The sequence below is a fragment of the Poromitra crassiceps genome (assembly GCF_964638095.1).
Source record: "Poromitra crassiceps genome assembly, chromosome: 19".
Classification (NCBI taxonomy): domain Eukaryota; kingdom Metazoa; phylum Chordata; class Actinopteri; order Beryciformes; family Melamphaidae; genus Poromitra; species Poromitra crassiceps.
The window spans coordinates 352,980-370,000 of NC_139646.1; the positions used below are offsets into that span (position 1 = coordinate 352,980).

At 43.7% G+C, this 17,021-nt stretch overlaps 1 protein-coding gene across 1 annotated transcript in view; it reads left to right on the forward strand.

Annotated features, from left to right (window-relative positions):
- cnnm2b (cyclin and CBS domain divalent metal cation transport mediator 2b) overlaps positions 1-17,021 on the forward strand; it is an 88,140-nt gene that overhangs the window by 51,834 nt on the left and 19,285 nt on the right. Inside the window, exons 2-3 of the mRNA XM_083655688.1 lie at positions 12,170-12,313; positions 15,895-16,032. Of these exons, the coding sequence (XP_083511814.1) occupies positions 12,170-12,313; positions 15,895-16,032 (282 nt within the window). The remainder of the gene's footprint in view (positions 1-12,169; positions 12,314-15,894; positions 16,033-17,021) is intronic.

Below are 17,021 nucleotides of genomic sequence, written 5' to 3' on the forward strand. Positions count from 1 at the left end.
GCAGGCTGGACTGGACATATCACAGCAGACTGGACTGGACATATCACAGCAGGCTGGACTGGACATATCACAGCAGGCTGGACTGGACATATCACAGCAGGCTGGACTGGACATATCACAGCAGACTGGACTGGACATATCACAGCAGGCTGGACTGGACATATCACAGCAGACTGGACTGGACATATCACAGCAGGCTGGACTGGACATATCACAGCAGGCTGGACTGGACATATCACAGCAGGCTGGACTGGACATATCACAGCAGACTGGACTGGACATATCACAGCAGGCTGGACTGGACATATCACAGCAGGCTGGACTGGACATATCACAGCAGACTGGACTGGACATATCACAGCAGCCTGGATTGGACATATCACAGCAGGCTGGACTGGACATATCACAGCAGACTGGACTGGACATATCACAGCAGCCTGGACTGGACATATCACAGCAGGCTGGACTGGACATATCACAGCACACTGGACTGAGTGCACTTCTAGTTTCCTATGGCACGGCACAGTCCATGTTTGATGAGTCTCACAAGCTCAGTTTTTAAGCTATAGCAGAGCTTCTGGTATTAGCGGAAACTAGACATCAAGATTAGGGCTGTGCAATATATCGTGATATTTTCCCCCGCAATACTGTATCGATATCTCCGAAAAATATCGTGATATATCGCCATATCGATTTTCTGCACAGCTGTCTGTTCAGTGACACAATAAGAATACTTTTTATTTCAGTGCGTTCAGTAACACACTCAACACTCAGTAGTTTTAACTCAATTTGTGCACTAACTTATCAATATAAAGTGATGTACATATTCCTTCTACATCGGTGACCTAGTTCTGTTCTCTCTAATTTCAGGCCAATCTGTAAGTTACCTTTTTTGTCGAAGGTCTTGGAGAAAGTAGTTCTCATTCAACTGCATACATTTTTAGATAACCAAGGCATTTATGAAAAGTTTCAGTCTGGTTTTAAAGCATGGCATAGTACTGAAAAGCTGATTTTTTTATGATCTTCTCCTACCTGTTGACTCAGGGAACTCTGCTGTTCTGGCGCTATTAGATCTGACAGCTGCCTGTGATATGGCTGTGGTATGGCTGTGGTATGGCTGTGGTATGGCTGTGGTATGGCTCTCAAATGGTTTCAGTTCTACCTGACAGATCGTTTCTCGCTTCACAGAGGTCAGTGGCTCCCAAACAGGGGTACGTCTACCCCTAGGAACTATGGGAACTATATGAGGAACTATGAACCCTGTTCCTAGAGAGAGAAGCCGACCTCTCTCTCTCTCTCTCTCTCTCTCTCTCTCTCTCTCTCTCTCTCTCTCTCTCTCTCTCTCTCTCTCTCTCTCTCTCCCTCTCTCCCCCTCTCTCCCTCTCTCTCTCTCTCTTTCTCTCTCTCTCGCTCTCTCTCTCTCTCTCTCTCTCTCTCTCTCTCTCTCTCTCTCTCTCTCTCTCTATGTTTCTATAAAGATTTATTTCTGTTTGAACTGCAAAACAAGTCACTATCAAATAAGGCCTTTTGACAGAGGGGCAGAAACTGATGGACAAATCCAGAGATGAAGATGCTGTGATGATGTGACTCTGACATGATGTGACATGATGTGACTCTGAGCAGGATCTCCACACTCTATGGACATGCAACAGCATTTCAGATAGAGAGTAGGGATGTCAACGGTTAACCGTTAATCGATTAACCGTCGCTAACGTCGTTGTTCGGTTATTGCTGTCGGTCTATCAGTCTCTTTATAAGTTTATTGAATAAACTTATAAATTTCAGCAAAGCCAACAAAAAATAAAGGCCAAATTCTAACACAAAAAGCATTAACATTTCAGCATCTAAATAGACACGCCTTGTTTGGGCATGAGCTCATTGAGTAAATAGACAAAAAAAAATAATAATAATAATAATATTAAAAAATTATGAATTAATCGATAGGTTAATCGATTATTAGCGTCGGTTAATCGAAAGTGAAATTAACCGAAAATTGACATCCCTAATAGAGAGGGTACCAACCCCTCACAACAGAGCTCTGTCACTTGAGAGGAGGAAATTGCTCAGCTCTAAACCACAACAAGAGCAAACCCACAAACCTGACTTTGTCACACGCTATAGCAAAGAAGCTGTATTATCGAGTAAAATTGGGGCATCGTTGAGAGTGATAATTCTCTAAGGGACGTATTAACTGAACCTCCGGCGATCAGCTTAAGAAGGGCCCCAACAATCAAGGACAAACTAGTCAGGAGTTACCTTCCTCCTCTCAAACCCAACACTTTGCTTTGCTGACCCAAGGGATATTTCTGCCACTGCTGTGAGAATATGGTGAAAATTGACACTTTTAGAGATGTGTTCAATAACAAAACCTATCCTACTGTATCACCAGTTTCATGAATTGCAATATACCACCCATGTTGTGTACTGACTTGAATGTATCTGTAGCTGTTCTCTATATGTAGGCCTCACCAAAAGGAGGTTGAGGGACAGAGTGGCCGAACACAGATACTGTATGCCATTTGTACTGGGAACTTGAATGACCCTATGGCCAAACACTACATAGAGGTCCAACATGGAGTGTGTCAGGTGTTGAAGTCATCAGCTCTGATGTCAGGGGCAAACACCTCAAACAAGGACGCATATTGGATCTATGCCCTCATAGTCACTTAGTCCTAACATAATAGCCAATGGGTTTCTCTCCATTGAATTTCAAGGGTTCTTCCTCAAAAGACCCCATTGGATATGCTCTTGTGGTTTTTATTGCTTGATTGCTTCTGTAGTGATGGTATAATTTGGTTGACTTGAATGCTACATTTAATGTTTGTTTTCTATAGAGAGCCGCAGGGATGATGTATTGTTGTAGTCTGAACGCGGAAGTCCCGGACTTCCTGGTTCTTCACTGTTTCTGCCTATGGGATTTTTGAATGGGTTTTTGGCGCGATGCTTCAAATAAGGTCTCCGGGCAACGCAAGCTTAATCAAACACGAACCAGTGTTCAGCGGGATAATCTTCACACATGAGGACCACTTTCATGAGTTTTGAAGCATAAATGCGAGCCCTAGAAGTAAAAAGCTCGTGCTAAAATAATCCAGAACTACACACAGTGTCGCATAGGCGTCCACGTCACGTCACCACTCAACCTGGAGTGTTGTTGATGTGTGCGCTGCTGTGCACTGATTACCCCGGGCTGAACGGGCTGAACCAGGTGAGGGAAAGAGAATTTCCGTGTTCATCCTTTGAAGTGATGATGTTATTGACGTATAATATCCCCGTCGACTCAACAGTGTAGTCTCATTTAGCCATTTGCTAGCTAGCCGCCCTTTTAACGGCATGTAAAAGCTTCAAAACTCATAAAAGTGGTCCTCATGTGTGAAGATGATCCTGCTGAACACTGGTTTGCGTTTGATTAAGCTTGCGTTAACCACAGACCTCATTTGAAGCATCGCGCCAAAAACCCATTCAAAAATCCCATAGGCAGAAACAGTGAAGAACCAGGAAGTGTTAGCATCGATGTTTTCCGGACTCATTCCTGCGGCTCTCTATTGTGGATTATATTGACTTCCGGCAGCTTGTGGGAGGATCTTGTTTTCTGTATTTCCTGTGGCCTGTTTATTGTGTGATGCTCCTAGAGGCCCCCAAAAACATTGCATGTTCTCTCACCTGCCACACCTGTGGTGAATGCAACATAATTACTCTGTTGGTCTCTGTGTGTCACTACACCCTGAAGAAGGCGCAAGCCGACATGCGTTGGTGTATTTGAATGATTCCAGCCCATTGAATTAAAGGCCTTTTATATTTTCAACCCTCCTTGAGTGCCTGGCCCTGGACTAGGGATGTTCATTTTGAAAAAAATTCCATAATCGAAAATCGGGGAAAATTAACGATCAATTATCGATTATCGATCATATTAATAATAATTATATATATATATATATATTAGAGATGGGAATAGATTAATTTTTTTAATCTAGATTAATCTAGATTAATCCTGGTCATTAATCTAGATTAATCTAGATTAAAATGGGTCATTTGAAGTCTGTCGAAGCCATTCAAAATATGTGTGTGCAACATAAATAATGACTAGAAGTAAGTCCTTGTGAACAGGTTTCTGTTTATTCAATTCAACTTGAATAGCCAGTAGGCATTTAAAGGTAAGAAACCAGCAGGTTACACACATGGTTTGTCTTCATCTGGACAAAGTTCTATCCTGAACTACCTGGAATGAACACCAGAGGGTATAAGAACAACAACCCACATTTCTGGGATCAATAATATTAAACTGGCATTAAACTGTCAGTAGCTGTGTTTCCATTACAGTTTTTCGCAAAATAATTGCGATATTTCTACAACTTCGACAATGTACAATTGCGACTTGTAGGCATTTCCATTGAAGTTGAGTTTGGTCTGATGCGCGCACACCTGAACGCAATTCCCCATTACCAGCAGCTGCCACAGTGATTACGCACGGAGATCTGCCCATATCCCATCCCCTGCATGCTCAAATCTAACCAATGGTCAATGCAAATCACAACATGAAGTTACAACGCATATAAACGAGCCTGATTATCAATTCAAAAGAAAATGAGTCGCAAAATGTTGCTGGCTGCGGTGAATGCGAGCGCGACAGACAGAGGAAAAAAGGTAGCCTATACAACTGGTCCGATTTAGACATTTCAGAATGTTGTGTAGGCTATTATAACATTGCACCTGAAACGTGTGTAATGTATTACTCACAGTCACTGTATTCACTTCACTGAATACTGAATACTGAAGTGACTTCAGTCAGGAGCACCGCACCGGTGTGTGCTTTTCCAAAGGAGAAGACGGGTCACATGACGTGCAAATGCGGAAAATCTGTTTCCATTACACTTTTGCGATAAACTGCTATATCGACACGTCTGAAAAACCACCTCATGAGAGCGGCAGACATAAATGTCCGCGCTTACATACCTGTTCCATTCTAAAGTGATAATCATCATGGCCTGCTCACTATAAGTGGACCCTGCTACCAGACAACTTTGAGAATAGATTAACGGCGATAATTTTTTTATCGCGCGTTAAGAGTCTCGCGTTAACGCAGCCGTTAATGGCGTTAACGATCCCATCTATAATATATATATATTTTACAAAATGAATGCCTATGGCAGAAAATACGAAAGACAACTCTTTATTTCAATGTGTCTCCTCTCCAACACTCTGCTGTCCCCGGCGCATGCCGGTGTGAATTCCCCATGTTTAAAACAGTTTTGTTGGCACAAAGGCCCGTGCCCAGCCAGAAAACTAGAGACTATATGAAGCTCCACCTCACGTTAGTCGGCTGTGCAATGGAGTGGGGCGAGGAGGAACGAATTCCACCCAAACCTAGTCCGCAAAAAAAAATTTTTTTTAATAATAACAAAATCGATAAAAATTCCACATGATCAATTCCATTCCTTAACAATCAATTATCGATTTTCGATAACTGATGAACATCCCTACCCTGGACCTGTATTTGTTATGCCATTTGTTATGCCTTTTGGTCATAAGTCTTCCTCTCCATTTGTATCATGAGCATTAATATCAGATGATCTGCTTGCACGTGTATTTGAAAGCAGTGGTTGATGTTAGCTCAAAATGTGTCTCCAGTTAAATCTTTCAGAATTGGTTCTAGGAAAACATGTCATTTGAAGAGCAGGATGGAAGTATTTGATTTTCCCTTTGCCTTGCATTCCCTGGAATTTGTGAAATTTCTCTCTCCTCACATTTTAACCCCATGAGACAAGCTTTGGGATAAACAATATCAAACTTGGCATAAACATGTTTTTCTCTGTCATTTGTATTGAATAGCTTCCCATTCATTGTGTGTGTGTGTGTGTGTGTGTGTGTGTGTGTGTGTGTGTGTCGTTCTTTGTGTTTTACTAGTGACCTGCAGGCCTCTGTTATAAGTTATGACGGGTCATCATCTCTAATAGTTAACCCCAACGGGACGGCCATGGAAAGTGTTCTTGATGTGGACAAACATCCTGATAGGATTAGTCCAATATGTCAAACAACAGACTTGTGCTATCACATTTGTGTGTGTGTGTGTGTGTGTGTGTGTGTGTGTGTGTGTGTGTGTGTGTGTGTGTGTGTGTGTGTGTGTGTGTGTGTGTGTGTGTGTGTGTGCGTGTGCGTGTGTGTGTGCGTGCCCACATGGCGCCCCCATGGTTTCTTGAAGAGTGAAAAAGATTGTGTTTCTGAGAATCTGCACACGTGTGTGTGTGTGTGTGTGTGTGTGTGTGTGTGTTCATAGTAATGTCCTCCACCTCTCCTTATCAGTTGGCTTAGGCAAAGGTGAGAGGTTAGGCCTAGTATTGTGTCAGGAAGTTGAGGTCATGTTGACACACATTCCAATTGGTTGTTACTCTTTCTTTGATAACATCAGTGATACACTCGCTGTGTATATATATGAAGTCACCAACCCCCCCCCCCACACACACACACACACACCACCACCACCACCATTCAGGATAATATGCAGACTTTTAGTATTTCAGGTGTTTTTCCATGATCATCAGAAATGTCAACATGTTGGGATAGGTGTGTTCAAAATCTGCACAGTAAGGAACCACTTATGCAAATCTGAAAAAAAAACTCTTCATCATCTTAGCGAGTTATTTATTATTATCATTATTTATTATCATCATCACAATCATCACTAATATTGTATATAAAAAGCTTATTTTCCTCACAAGTCAAAAACGTCAAATTGTGTGACAATTTGACATTCCTCCTGAGAATTTTCTCAAAACAAATGACAGTAGTTATCTTGAAATAAGACAGATCACTCCACTAGATAATGTCATTTGATTCAAGAAACAAGCTGATTTGCATGAATTGAAAATTGGCTTTTAAGACTTGATCCTGGTTCTAAATGATGTTAAGATGGACATTGTTTGGCAGTGCATGTCCGGAGGATTCCCTCCACACACAGACACCTAAAGTTGGAAGCCGAGTTTGAAGCAGACCTGAGTGGAGTGGATGCCATTACTGTAAGTGAAGGGAGGGCGAGGGAGGGAGTGGAAGCACTGCACACACACATTGATCTGTTTTCGCTGTGCTGTGTGTTGGCCACTCCATTTGCCCTCCCTTCCCCTCCCCTGGGCAGCTTAGAGAGATTGCTTTGCTCAAGGACTCCTGGGGTCTGATTGCTTTAACCCACCGAGGCTCCGTTTACATTTGTTCTAGTGAAGCCCAACCCTCAATGATCATCTGAAGGAGAAGTGGGATCTCTCTACTGTTGTAGGTCACTTCAGGGCAACAGCTGCCATGTGCATGTATGTTTTCACACAATGTGTTCATATCTGGATATTTGTGGTGATTATGTTCTCTTTGGGAGTCTTTACTCTACCAGCCCTCTAGGTGTAACCTGAGTGTTATTGAAAGCATCCAGTGTGTGTGTGTGTCTGTGTGTGTGTGTGTGTGTGTGTGTGTGTGTGTGTGTGTGTGTGTGTGTGTGTGTGTGTGTGTGTGTGTGTGTGTGTGCGTGCGTGCGTGCGTGCGTGCGTGCGTGCGTGCGTGCGTGCGTGCGTGCGTGCGTGCGTGCGTGCGCGCTAGGGCTCGGTATCGCTATTGGATAACTTTAAAGTATCGGCCGAAATAACCCAGTACAAACTAGTATTGAAACTTCTTCAGTCAAATGATACCTGCATTCAATCCTTTTTTAACACATTGAGTGCCAGCCATTTTTTCAATCCTGTAGGTAAGTTGTGCCAGGTTTTTTTTTGAGGATTCTGGCTCATTTTACAACAGCCGAGGATTCTTTTCTGTTAAGACTTCGTGAACACCAATCATCTAAAAATAACTAATAGAATGTGTGCTTTCTCTGTCTAAAAGAGTTAGTTTGCAGAGTTAGTAGTTATGTAGATATTAGCCGTTGAGTACAGCATGGTTTTAGCGTATGAGACAGCAAGCTGAGATAATCGCAGTTTTGTGAAATTCAATCAAACAGCAGAACAGTCACCTGCCTGTGATTGTGGGTGCCCTTGGGCGAGTCTGTATACTGTATTGTGTGTGTGTGTGTGTGTGTGTGTGTGTGTGTGTGTGTGTGTGTGTGTGTGTGTGTGTGTGTGTGTGTGTGTGTTCGCGCGTTGCTCCGCGGCTCTGGGGGGAGGGGATCTCTGTCCGTTCTTTGCCCCCGCGGCGTGTCTGTCTCCCGCTCTGTGTGTGCTCTCTCTCTCTCTCTCTCTCTCTCTCTCTCTCCTCTCTCTCTCTCTCTCTCGGGACTGGGGGGAGGGGGAGAGAGAGGGAGAGAGTGTGTGTGTGTCTCCGGGCTCCTCCCTCCGTCTGTGCTGCGGGGGAAGGATTCTCCGCGGCCGTCTGGACTGTAAAACTGTTTCTTGAGGTTTGAGTAAGCTTTTGCGATTCTGGTCTTATTTATGCGCGGGGGTGCTCGAGTGTGTGTGTGTGCGCGCGCGCGCGCGTGTGTGTGTGTGTGTGTGTGTGTGTGTGTGTGTGTGTGGGATCGAGGGAGTTTTCGCCGAGCTGCTTCCTTGAAAATTACACTGTGGCTTTCTCCAGCGCGCTGGCTGGCTGCTCTGGCTGTGGCTGGCTGTGGCTTTCTCTGTCTTGGGAGAGAACTGTCGCCACTTAGTGGTCGGTAAAATAGATTATACACATTCTCTTCCTCCAATAGTGATATAGAAGACGTAAAAGGGGTTGATTGATGTCCCACTGTCAAAAAAAAAAAATGTTTATGTAAGACGAGATAGCTCGTCTATGGCACTTAACCGTTGGATTATGTAAGACGAGATATCTCGGCTATGGCACTCAACGTGTTAACACACTGCAGATCTCAATTTTTTTCTCTCCGAATTGTATTGTGGTTTTGCTCGCAGTCAATCATCACCACAAGCACTCTTCGATGTAAGGCGACATGTGATTGGCCCATTGACAGCAGCTACAACCCCTACAGTCTGTATGTAGTCAAGCGTCGTGCGGTATGCGACGGAGTTGGCAGTTCAGTGTGCCCAGATGCCACCAAAACGTTCAAATTCACATGATGGGTATCGAATAGGGGTGTCACGATACACTAATTTCACGATACGATACGATACACGATATTGGGTTCACGATAACGATACGATACGATATTTTAACAATATTTTTTTTAACAAAAGTAAATAATTTTTATGTATTTATTTATCATTTATTTAACCATGTGAGTCCCGTTGAAATCGAAACCTCTTTTCAAGGGAGCCCTGGGAAAATACTGGAAAAATATTGTTTTTGGAAATTGTTATTATAATAACTAGAAAACAACATGGAAGATAATGCTTATCTTGCAATAGAATGTGTCACACTGTCACAAACTAAATGTTTGTTGCATGGTGAAAGAAAAATAAAGTATACAATCTATTTCTTAAATAACTCATGCTCAATGGTCCCTAAGCTTATGTAATCTTATGTACCCCTTGAACTGTTTTGCCATGCCAGTAGTAGTCTACCCCCTCACTCATGCGTGTTGATTCTGCTAAATTTGTTCTATTATTATTCAGGAGATTTTTTTTTTTTTTTTTTTTTTACGATATCATTTTTTTCTGACGATACGCATATCGTGACGTTTCGATATCGCGATATATCGTGCGACGAAATATCGTGACACCCCTAGTATCGAATGAAGTAGGATGAACAAAGCAAAAAAATGTATAGAATGAAGTACCCTATTTGGTATCGGTATCGGTATCTGGTATTGGTACTCATATGGTATTTTGTTCAACGATATACCCAGCCCTATGCACATCATTCTGTTCATACTCTGTTAGGCTGTGTACAGTGACGTCAGTGTGCTGTCAGTGAGGATGCAGAGAGCCGCAGGGCTATAAAACACACTTGGTGATCAGCCCAGAAGGCCTTTAGCTGAAGCAGCATGCGCACAGCGAGGAGCCATGTACCTGTGTGTGTTCTCCACAAATACACACACACATATGCTCGCACACACACACACACACACGTGCGCTCACACACACACACACACACACACACACACACACACACACACGCATACAGGTGCCACTGTTTACACCCAGGCCTATCTGCATGCAAACGACTCACTCCGAGACAATCTGATCACGCAGCGAGCGGAGGCTCCGCCCTCCGCTGGTTCGCTCGGTGAGAATATCGCCGGGGTCCAATGGAAACTTCATTTTGCACAGGGGCTAATATTAGCCCGGGCCTCTGGAAAATTCCTTTTAAATGATCACAAGCTGAGAAAAGGCAAAGAATCTGTTTAGCGTTTTGCTTGACAATATTGTCTGTGTGCACGGTGGGTTTCTTTTTTTTCAGATGGTACAGCACACAGGAGGGTCCTGGGAACACAGATGTGGAGGGAGGGAGGGAGGGAGGGAGGGCTAGCAGGGTTCATGTGATGAACGACTGTCCGTCTGACTGTCTCTCTGGCTGTCTGACTGACTGTCTCTCTCTCTGTCTGACTGACTGTCTCTCTCTCTGTCTGTCTGTCTGTCTGTCTGTCTGTCTGTCTGTCTGACTGACTGACTGTCTCTCTGTCTGTCTGTCTGTCTGTCTGACTGACTGTCTCTCTCTCTCTCTCTCTGTCTGTCTGTCTGTCTGTCTGTCTGTCTGACTGACTGTCTCTCTCTCTGTCTGTCTGTCTGTCTGTCTGTCTGTCTGTCTGACTGACTGACTGTCTCTTCGTCTCACTGTCTGTCTCACTGACTGTCTCACTAGCTGTCTGAATGTTTGCCCGGCTCTGTGTTCGCTGAAACGTGTACATGTTCTACTACTACCATCCTGCATCCCTGGTTGTCTGACTAATACAGATGACAATTACTTATTCATGTCACCTTATGGCAGTAGCATCACTTCTGAGACAGTTATCCTGGATACAGGAGCACCACAAGGCTGCGTCCTTTCTGCTATTTTATTTTCCTTGTACACAAATGCAATACAAATTATGAATGCAATCTGCCAATTGTATAAATATGCTGATGATATGGTGTTAGTTGGCCTTATGAAGGCAGGGGACACAGTTAATGAATCTACATACTTCCACCACATTGAAGAACTTATTAAATGGTGTGAAGACAGTGCCCTTTATATTAATGGAGCTAAAACTAGGGAGCTGGTCATTGCAAGTCATCGCAACGCAGGTGAAGATTTTACATCTGTTTTGATGGCCAGCCTGTTGAAACAGTAGAGGAGTTGAAATACTTAGGAACCTTTTTTGACTCCAATCTACCGGTAAGTTTCACAGCCAACACAGAATACATCACAGAAAGCAATGCAGTGTTTGTATCTAATCAGGAAATTGGATTCATACAAAATAAGCAAAGCTATTCTGGAGACTGTCTACAGGAGCCTTATTGAAAGTATTTTGACCTTTGACATGTGTACATGGTTTGGGAATCTAGGAGTTAAGAACAGAAATAGACTGTCCCGAATTACAAACATGGCAAGTAAAAGTATTGGGAAAGAACAAGAACAACTTGGATGTATTTATAAAACACGGGTGGCACGAAAAGCCAGACAAATTGTGTGTGACCCTGTACATCCCCTTTTTAATGAGTTCACAAAACTGCCCTCTGGACGACGCTATAGAGTTCCTGCAGCAACCAAGAACATCTATAAAAAATCTTTCATACCAAACACAATAAATCTGCTAAATTCATAAACGTCAGACTCATCCACATCAGAACCATGTCCGTTATCGCTGTCTGTAATGTGCTGTTGTCCTGTTGTCTTGTTGTATTATGCACCCTATCATTTCCTGTGCTGTGTACTGTGTGTGTACTGTACTTTTCATGTGTGCAAGCAAACCTGTGAAGCCGAAGACAAATTTCCACATTGTGGACAACTATAAATTGAATTGAATTGAATTGTCACGCCTGCTGTGTGTGTATACGATCCAGATACTGTATGCACACTGCTGTTAATACATACTGCAGTAATGTTAGCCTTACAATAGACTGAGCAGTATTATGTGATATTCCAGACAGAATACTGTTAAACATATATGGTTGCACTGCAAGGCTGTTTGTGTGCTTACGTTGGTTGACCTGTTTCACACATTAAGGTGGACCTTTACGCTCTTTATCGCTATATGACCTCAACTTTATAACCTGTGTGTGTGTGTGTGTGTGTGTGTGTGTGTGTGTGTGTGTGTGTGTGTGTGTGTGTGTGTGTGTGTTGCTAGGAAAATCCCACCTGGCCATAGTTCAGAGGGTGAACAATGAGGGTGAGGGTGACCCCTTCTACGAGGTTCTGGGTATCGTCACTCTGGAGGACGTTATAGAAGAAATCATCAAGTCAGAGATCCTGGATGAGACGGACTTGTACAGTAGGTTCCCCTGTCAAATGTCACACCTGGTAGACTGTCACACCTCTCAGAGTAGAGCATCAGTCTCAAATCCATAATCTGATGTAGAAATTGATCCAAGCCCAGCGGTATGGCTAAGGTATGGCTAAATGGAATAGCACGTTGACTTCCTTGTGACTGTGTTGATTCCCCCCTTCTCATTTTCCTCCCCATTTTCTTCCCAGTTGTACTTGGCCAAGGGTCGTTGCTCCACCCCCCACAATGACAATGTAGACTAACACATGCTTCCTCTGATACACGTGCAGTCGCCAGCCGCTTCTTTTCACCTGACAGTGAGGAGTTTCACCGGCAGGACGTAGTGCATGGGAAGATCACGCTAGTCCCCCCCCCCCCCCCCCCTTCCCCCCATAACAAGCACCCCACACCGACCACAGCAGGCACTAGTGCAGCAACCAGGGCACATACCTTTAATCCAGGGGTCTCAAACCTGTGACCCTCACCGCTACACCACCCGGATGCCCCTTAACTATGCAAACTGTATTACATCTTATAATCAGTGTTGGGCAAGTTACTTTCAAAATGTAATATACTACATATTACTAGTCACTTTCATTTGAAAGTAATACGTTACTTTACAATATTACTTTCTGTGTAGAGTAACTCGTTACTTATTACACTACTTTTGCATTACTTTCACCAAAATAACAGCAGCAGCAGAATGACATTGCCGCCCCGGAACCAGGGGCGTAGGCAGAAATTCAATTATGGGTGGGCCTGGATAAAATTGGTGGGGCAATTGCATGACGAAATTTTGCATGCGAAGCGTGTAAAATTCCTAGATGTCATGAAGTCGTCATGCATTAGACTCTGGAGATGATGTGCCCTGTGTTTTTAAGCTACAAAACCATTAGCTAGCAAGGCAGCAGCAAATTTGCCTCTAGAAAACAAACTATTAAAAAAAAACGACGGGGGGGGGGGGGGGCCAGGGCAAGAAGTGGGTGGGCCTGTGCCTACCCAGGCCCACCCGTAGAAACGCCCCTGCCCGGAACCATCCCGAAAAATAATTTCAACCGCCTTGAAGTCAGTGTAAACAATCCAAAATTCTAAATGTTATTCTTTTCCTTTGTTATTGTCATCTGTAGTGGTTATTTGCATAAAAACACAGTTTGCTTAGGAAATGATTGTATCTTTTTGAAATATGTGCTTTGATTTAATAAAATGTAAGTCAATAACTTGAGTTACTTGACAAAGTAACTGGTATAATATTATTGAAATCCTATAAGTAATAAGTTATATTACTGAGTTACTGCTAAAAGTAATATATTACATCTAATATGTTACTTTTGTAATGACTTACCCCCAACACTGCTTATAATAAACCATTTCTTGCACTAGGAATGGGTCACATTCGTTATATAAACTCCTATGAAGTATTCTGGTATAAAGGCCTATAGACATTATTTGTGCCAGTCTAGTTGTCGCCTAAAAACATAGTGTATATCTTCAAGTAATGCTAAGAATGTGCTCAGCTAACAATGGAGCCCCCAACTCTCTTTTACATGTAGTTCTGGGAAAGGCTCCACAGCTACATTTCCTGAAAAGGTTTTGGGTAACTTCAGTTTAGTCCCACTTCAACCCAGAGCTAGTTCACTATGCTTCAAGTTTAGTCTCCCTTCAACCCAGAGCTAGTTCAGTATGCTTCAGTTTAGTCCCTCTTCAACCCAGAGCTAGTTCACTATGCTTCAGTTTAGTCCCACTTCAACCCAGAGCTAGTTCACTATGCTTCAGTTTAGTCCCCCTTCAACCCAGAACTAGTTCACTATGCTTCAGTTTAGTCTCCCCTTCAACCCAGAGCTAGTTCAGTATGCTTCAGTTTAGTCTCCCCTTCAACCCAGAGCTAGTTCACTATGCTTCAGTTTAGTCTACCCTTCAACCCAGACCTAGTTCACTATGCTTCAGTTTAGTCCCCCCTTCAACCCAGAGCTAGTTCACTATGCTTCAGTTTAGTCTACCCTTCAACCCAGACCTAGTTCACTATGCTTCAGTTTAGTCTCCCCTTCAACCCAGACCTAGTTCACTATGCTTCAGTTTAGTCCCCCCTTCAACCAAGAGCTAGTTCACTATGCTTCAGTTTAGTCCCCCTTCAACCCAGAGCTAGTTCAATATGCTTCAGTTTAGTCCCCCCTTCAACCCAGAGCTAGTTCAATATGCTTCAGTTTAGTCCCACTTCAACCCAGAGCTAGTTCAATATGCTTCAGTTTAGTCCCCCCTTCAACCAAGAGCTAGTTCACTATGCTTCAGTTTAGTCCCCCTTCAACCCAGAGCTAGTTCAATATGCTTCAGTTTAGTCCCCCTCCAACCCAGAGCTGGTTCACTATGCTTCAGTTTAGTCCCCCTCCAACCCAGAGCTACTTCACTATGCTTCAGTTTAGTCCCCCCTTCAACCCAGAGCTAGTTCACTATGCTTCAGTTTAGTCCCCCTTCAACCCAGAGCTAGTTCAGTTTGCTTCAGTTTAGTCCCCCTTCAACCCAGAGCTAGTTCACTATGCTTCAGTTTAGTCTCCCCTTCAACCCAGAGCTAGTTCAGTTTGCTTCAGTTTAGTCCCCCTTCAACCCAGAGCTAGTTCACTATGCTTCAGTTTAGTCCCCTTCAACCCAGAGCTAGTTCACTATGCTTCAAGTTTAGTCTCCCCTTCAACCAAGAGCTAGTTCACTATGCTTCAGTTTAGTCTCCTCTTCAACCCAGAGCTAGTTCACTATGCTTCAGTTTAGTCCCCCCTTCAACCCAGAGCTAGTTCAATATGCTTCAGTTTAGTCCCCCTCCAACCCAGAGCTAGTTCAGTAGTTCCAAAATTCTAAATGTTATTCTTTTCCTTTGTTATTGTCATCTGTAGTGGTTATTTGCATAAAAACACAGTTTGCTTAGGAAATGATTGTATCTTTTTGAAATATGTGCTTTGATTTAATAAAATGTAAGTCAATAACTTGAGTTACTTGACAAAGTAACTGGTATAATAGTATTGAAATCCTATAAGTAATAAGTTATATTACTGAGTTACTGCTAAAAGTAATATATTACACGTAATATGTTACTTTTGTAATGACTTACCCCCAACACTGCTTATAATAAACCATTTCTTGCACTAGGAATGGGTCACATTCGTTATATAAACTCCTATGAAGTATTCTGGTATAAAGGCCTATAGACATTATTTGTGCCAGTCTATGCAGAGCTAGTTCACTATGCTTTGGTTTAGTCCCCCCTTCAACCCAGAGCTAGTTCAGTATGCTTGAGTTTAGTCCCCCCTTCAACCCAGAGCTAGTTCAGTATGCTTGAGTTTAGTCCCCCCTTCAACCAAGAGCTAGTTCAGTATGCTTCAGTTTAGTCCCCCCTTCAACCCAGAGCTAGTTCAATATGCTTCAGTTTAGTCCCCCTTCAACCCAGAGCTAGTTCAGTATGCTTCAGTTTAGTCCCCCTTCAACCCAGAGCTAGTTCACTATGCTTCAGTTTAGTCCCCCCTTCAACCCAGAGCTAGTTCAGTATGCGTGGAGTGGAGTGGGTTGTTGTTGTCTTACACCACATTTTCATTTTCTCCCCTCAGCCGACAACAAGACGAAGAAGAAAATCACCCATCGGGAAAGGAAGCAGGATTTTTCGGCCTTCAAGCCGACCGACAACGAAATGAAGGTTAAAATATCACCTCAGCTTCTGCTGGCTACCCTGCGTTTCCTGGCAACAGGCAAGTGGGCTGCGTTGCTGCTTGACTTCCCCCAGTGTGCCCTCAGCCCCTCACTGTGGGGAAAGTGTGTGTGTGTGTGTGTGTGTGTGTGTGTGTGTGTGTGTGTGTGTGTGTGTGTGTGTGTGTGTGTGTGTGCGTGCGCGTGCGTGCGTGCATGCTGTTTTCAGTGTGTGCGCCATGTTTGTGTGTGTGTATGGTGTGCTGTCTGTTTGTGTGTGCGTATGTGCTTTGTGTTTTGGGAAAGTGGGTGTGGGGGGGGGAGCGAGTATGTGTGTAGAATGAGTATGTGTATCTGTGTCGTGCGTGCGTGTGTGTGTGCGTGTGTGTGTGTGTGTGTGTGCGTGTGTGAGGGAATGATTTGTGTGAGCGTTCACAACAAGCGTGTTGGTATGTGTGTGTGTGTGTGTGTGTGTGTGTGTGTGTGTGTGTGTGTGTGTGTGTGTGTGTGTGTGTGCGTGTTTGTGGAGAGGTGCTAGGCCTCTCGGGAACGCGGCACGGGACGTCGGCGCAGACTGCGTGCAGGTCCCCAAAACATGGGCAGCTATTTGAACTGAGGCCGGGTTACATGTTGTGATCTTAGCCCACAGCTTTAAAAACACCGCCCTGTTTGCTTACACTAGTTCCTCAATGACATCACTTCCAGCCTTTTTGGCCTATGGTCCGGGTTCTCACAGAAGTCGACATACTTAGTGTAAAATGTGAAATATTTCACCTGCCTTCCCTTGGGAAATGGATTTGTAAACAGGCAGTAGATCCAGTGCTAGTGGGCTCATGGCCTGTGCCTGCAGGCTGCAGTTGGATTTGCCTCAGAACTTTGACCTAGCAGCTAAGCGTTGATTAAGGGCCCTCTAAAGGCTATTAGGGAGTTGAGTTCCTGGTGGTGGAGCCAGCAGCCAGCTGACACATATCACCACCGCTGAGTTGGAGGAGCCGATACCAGTCACAATCAGGATACACTATTTACAAGTTCAAGATGAGTTTTGGTAAGG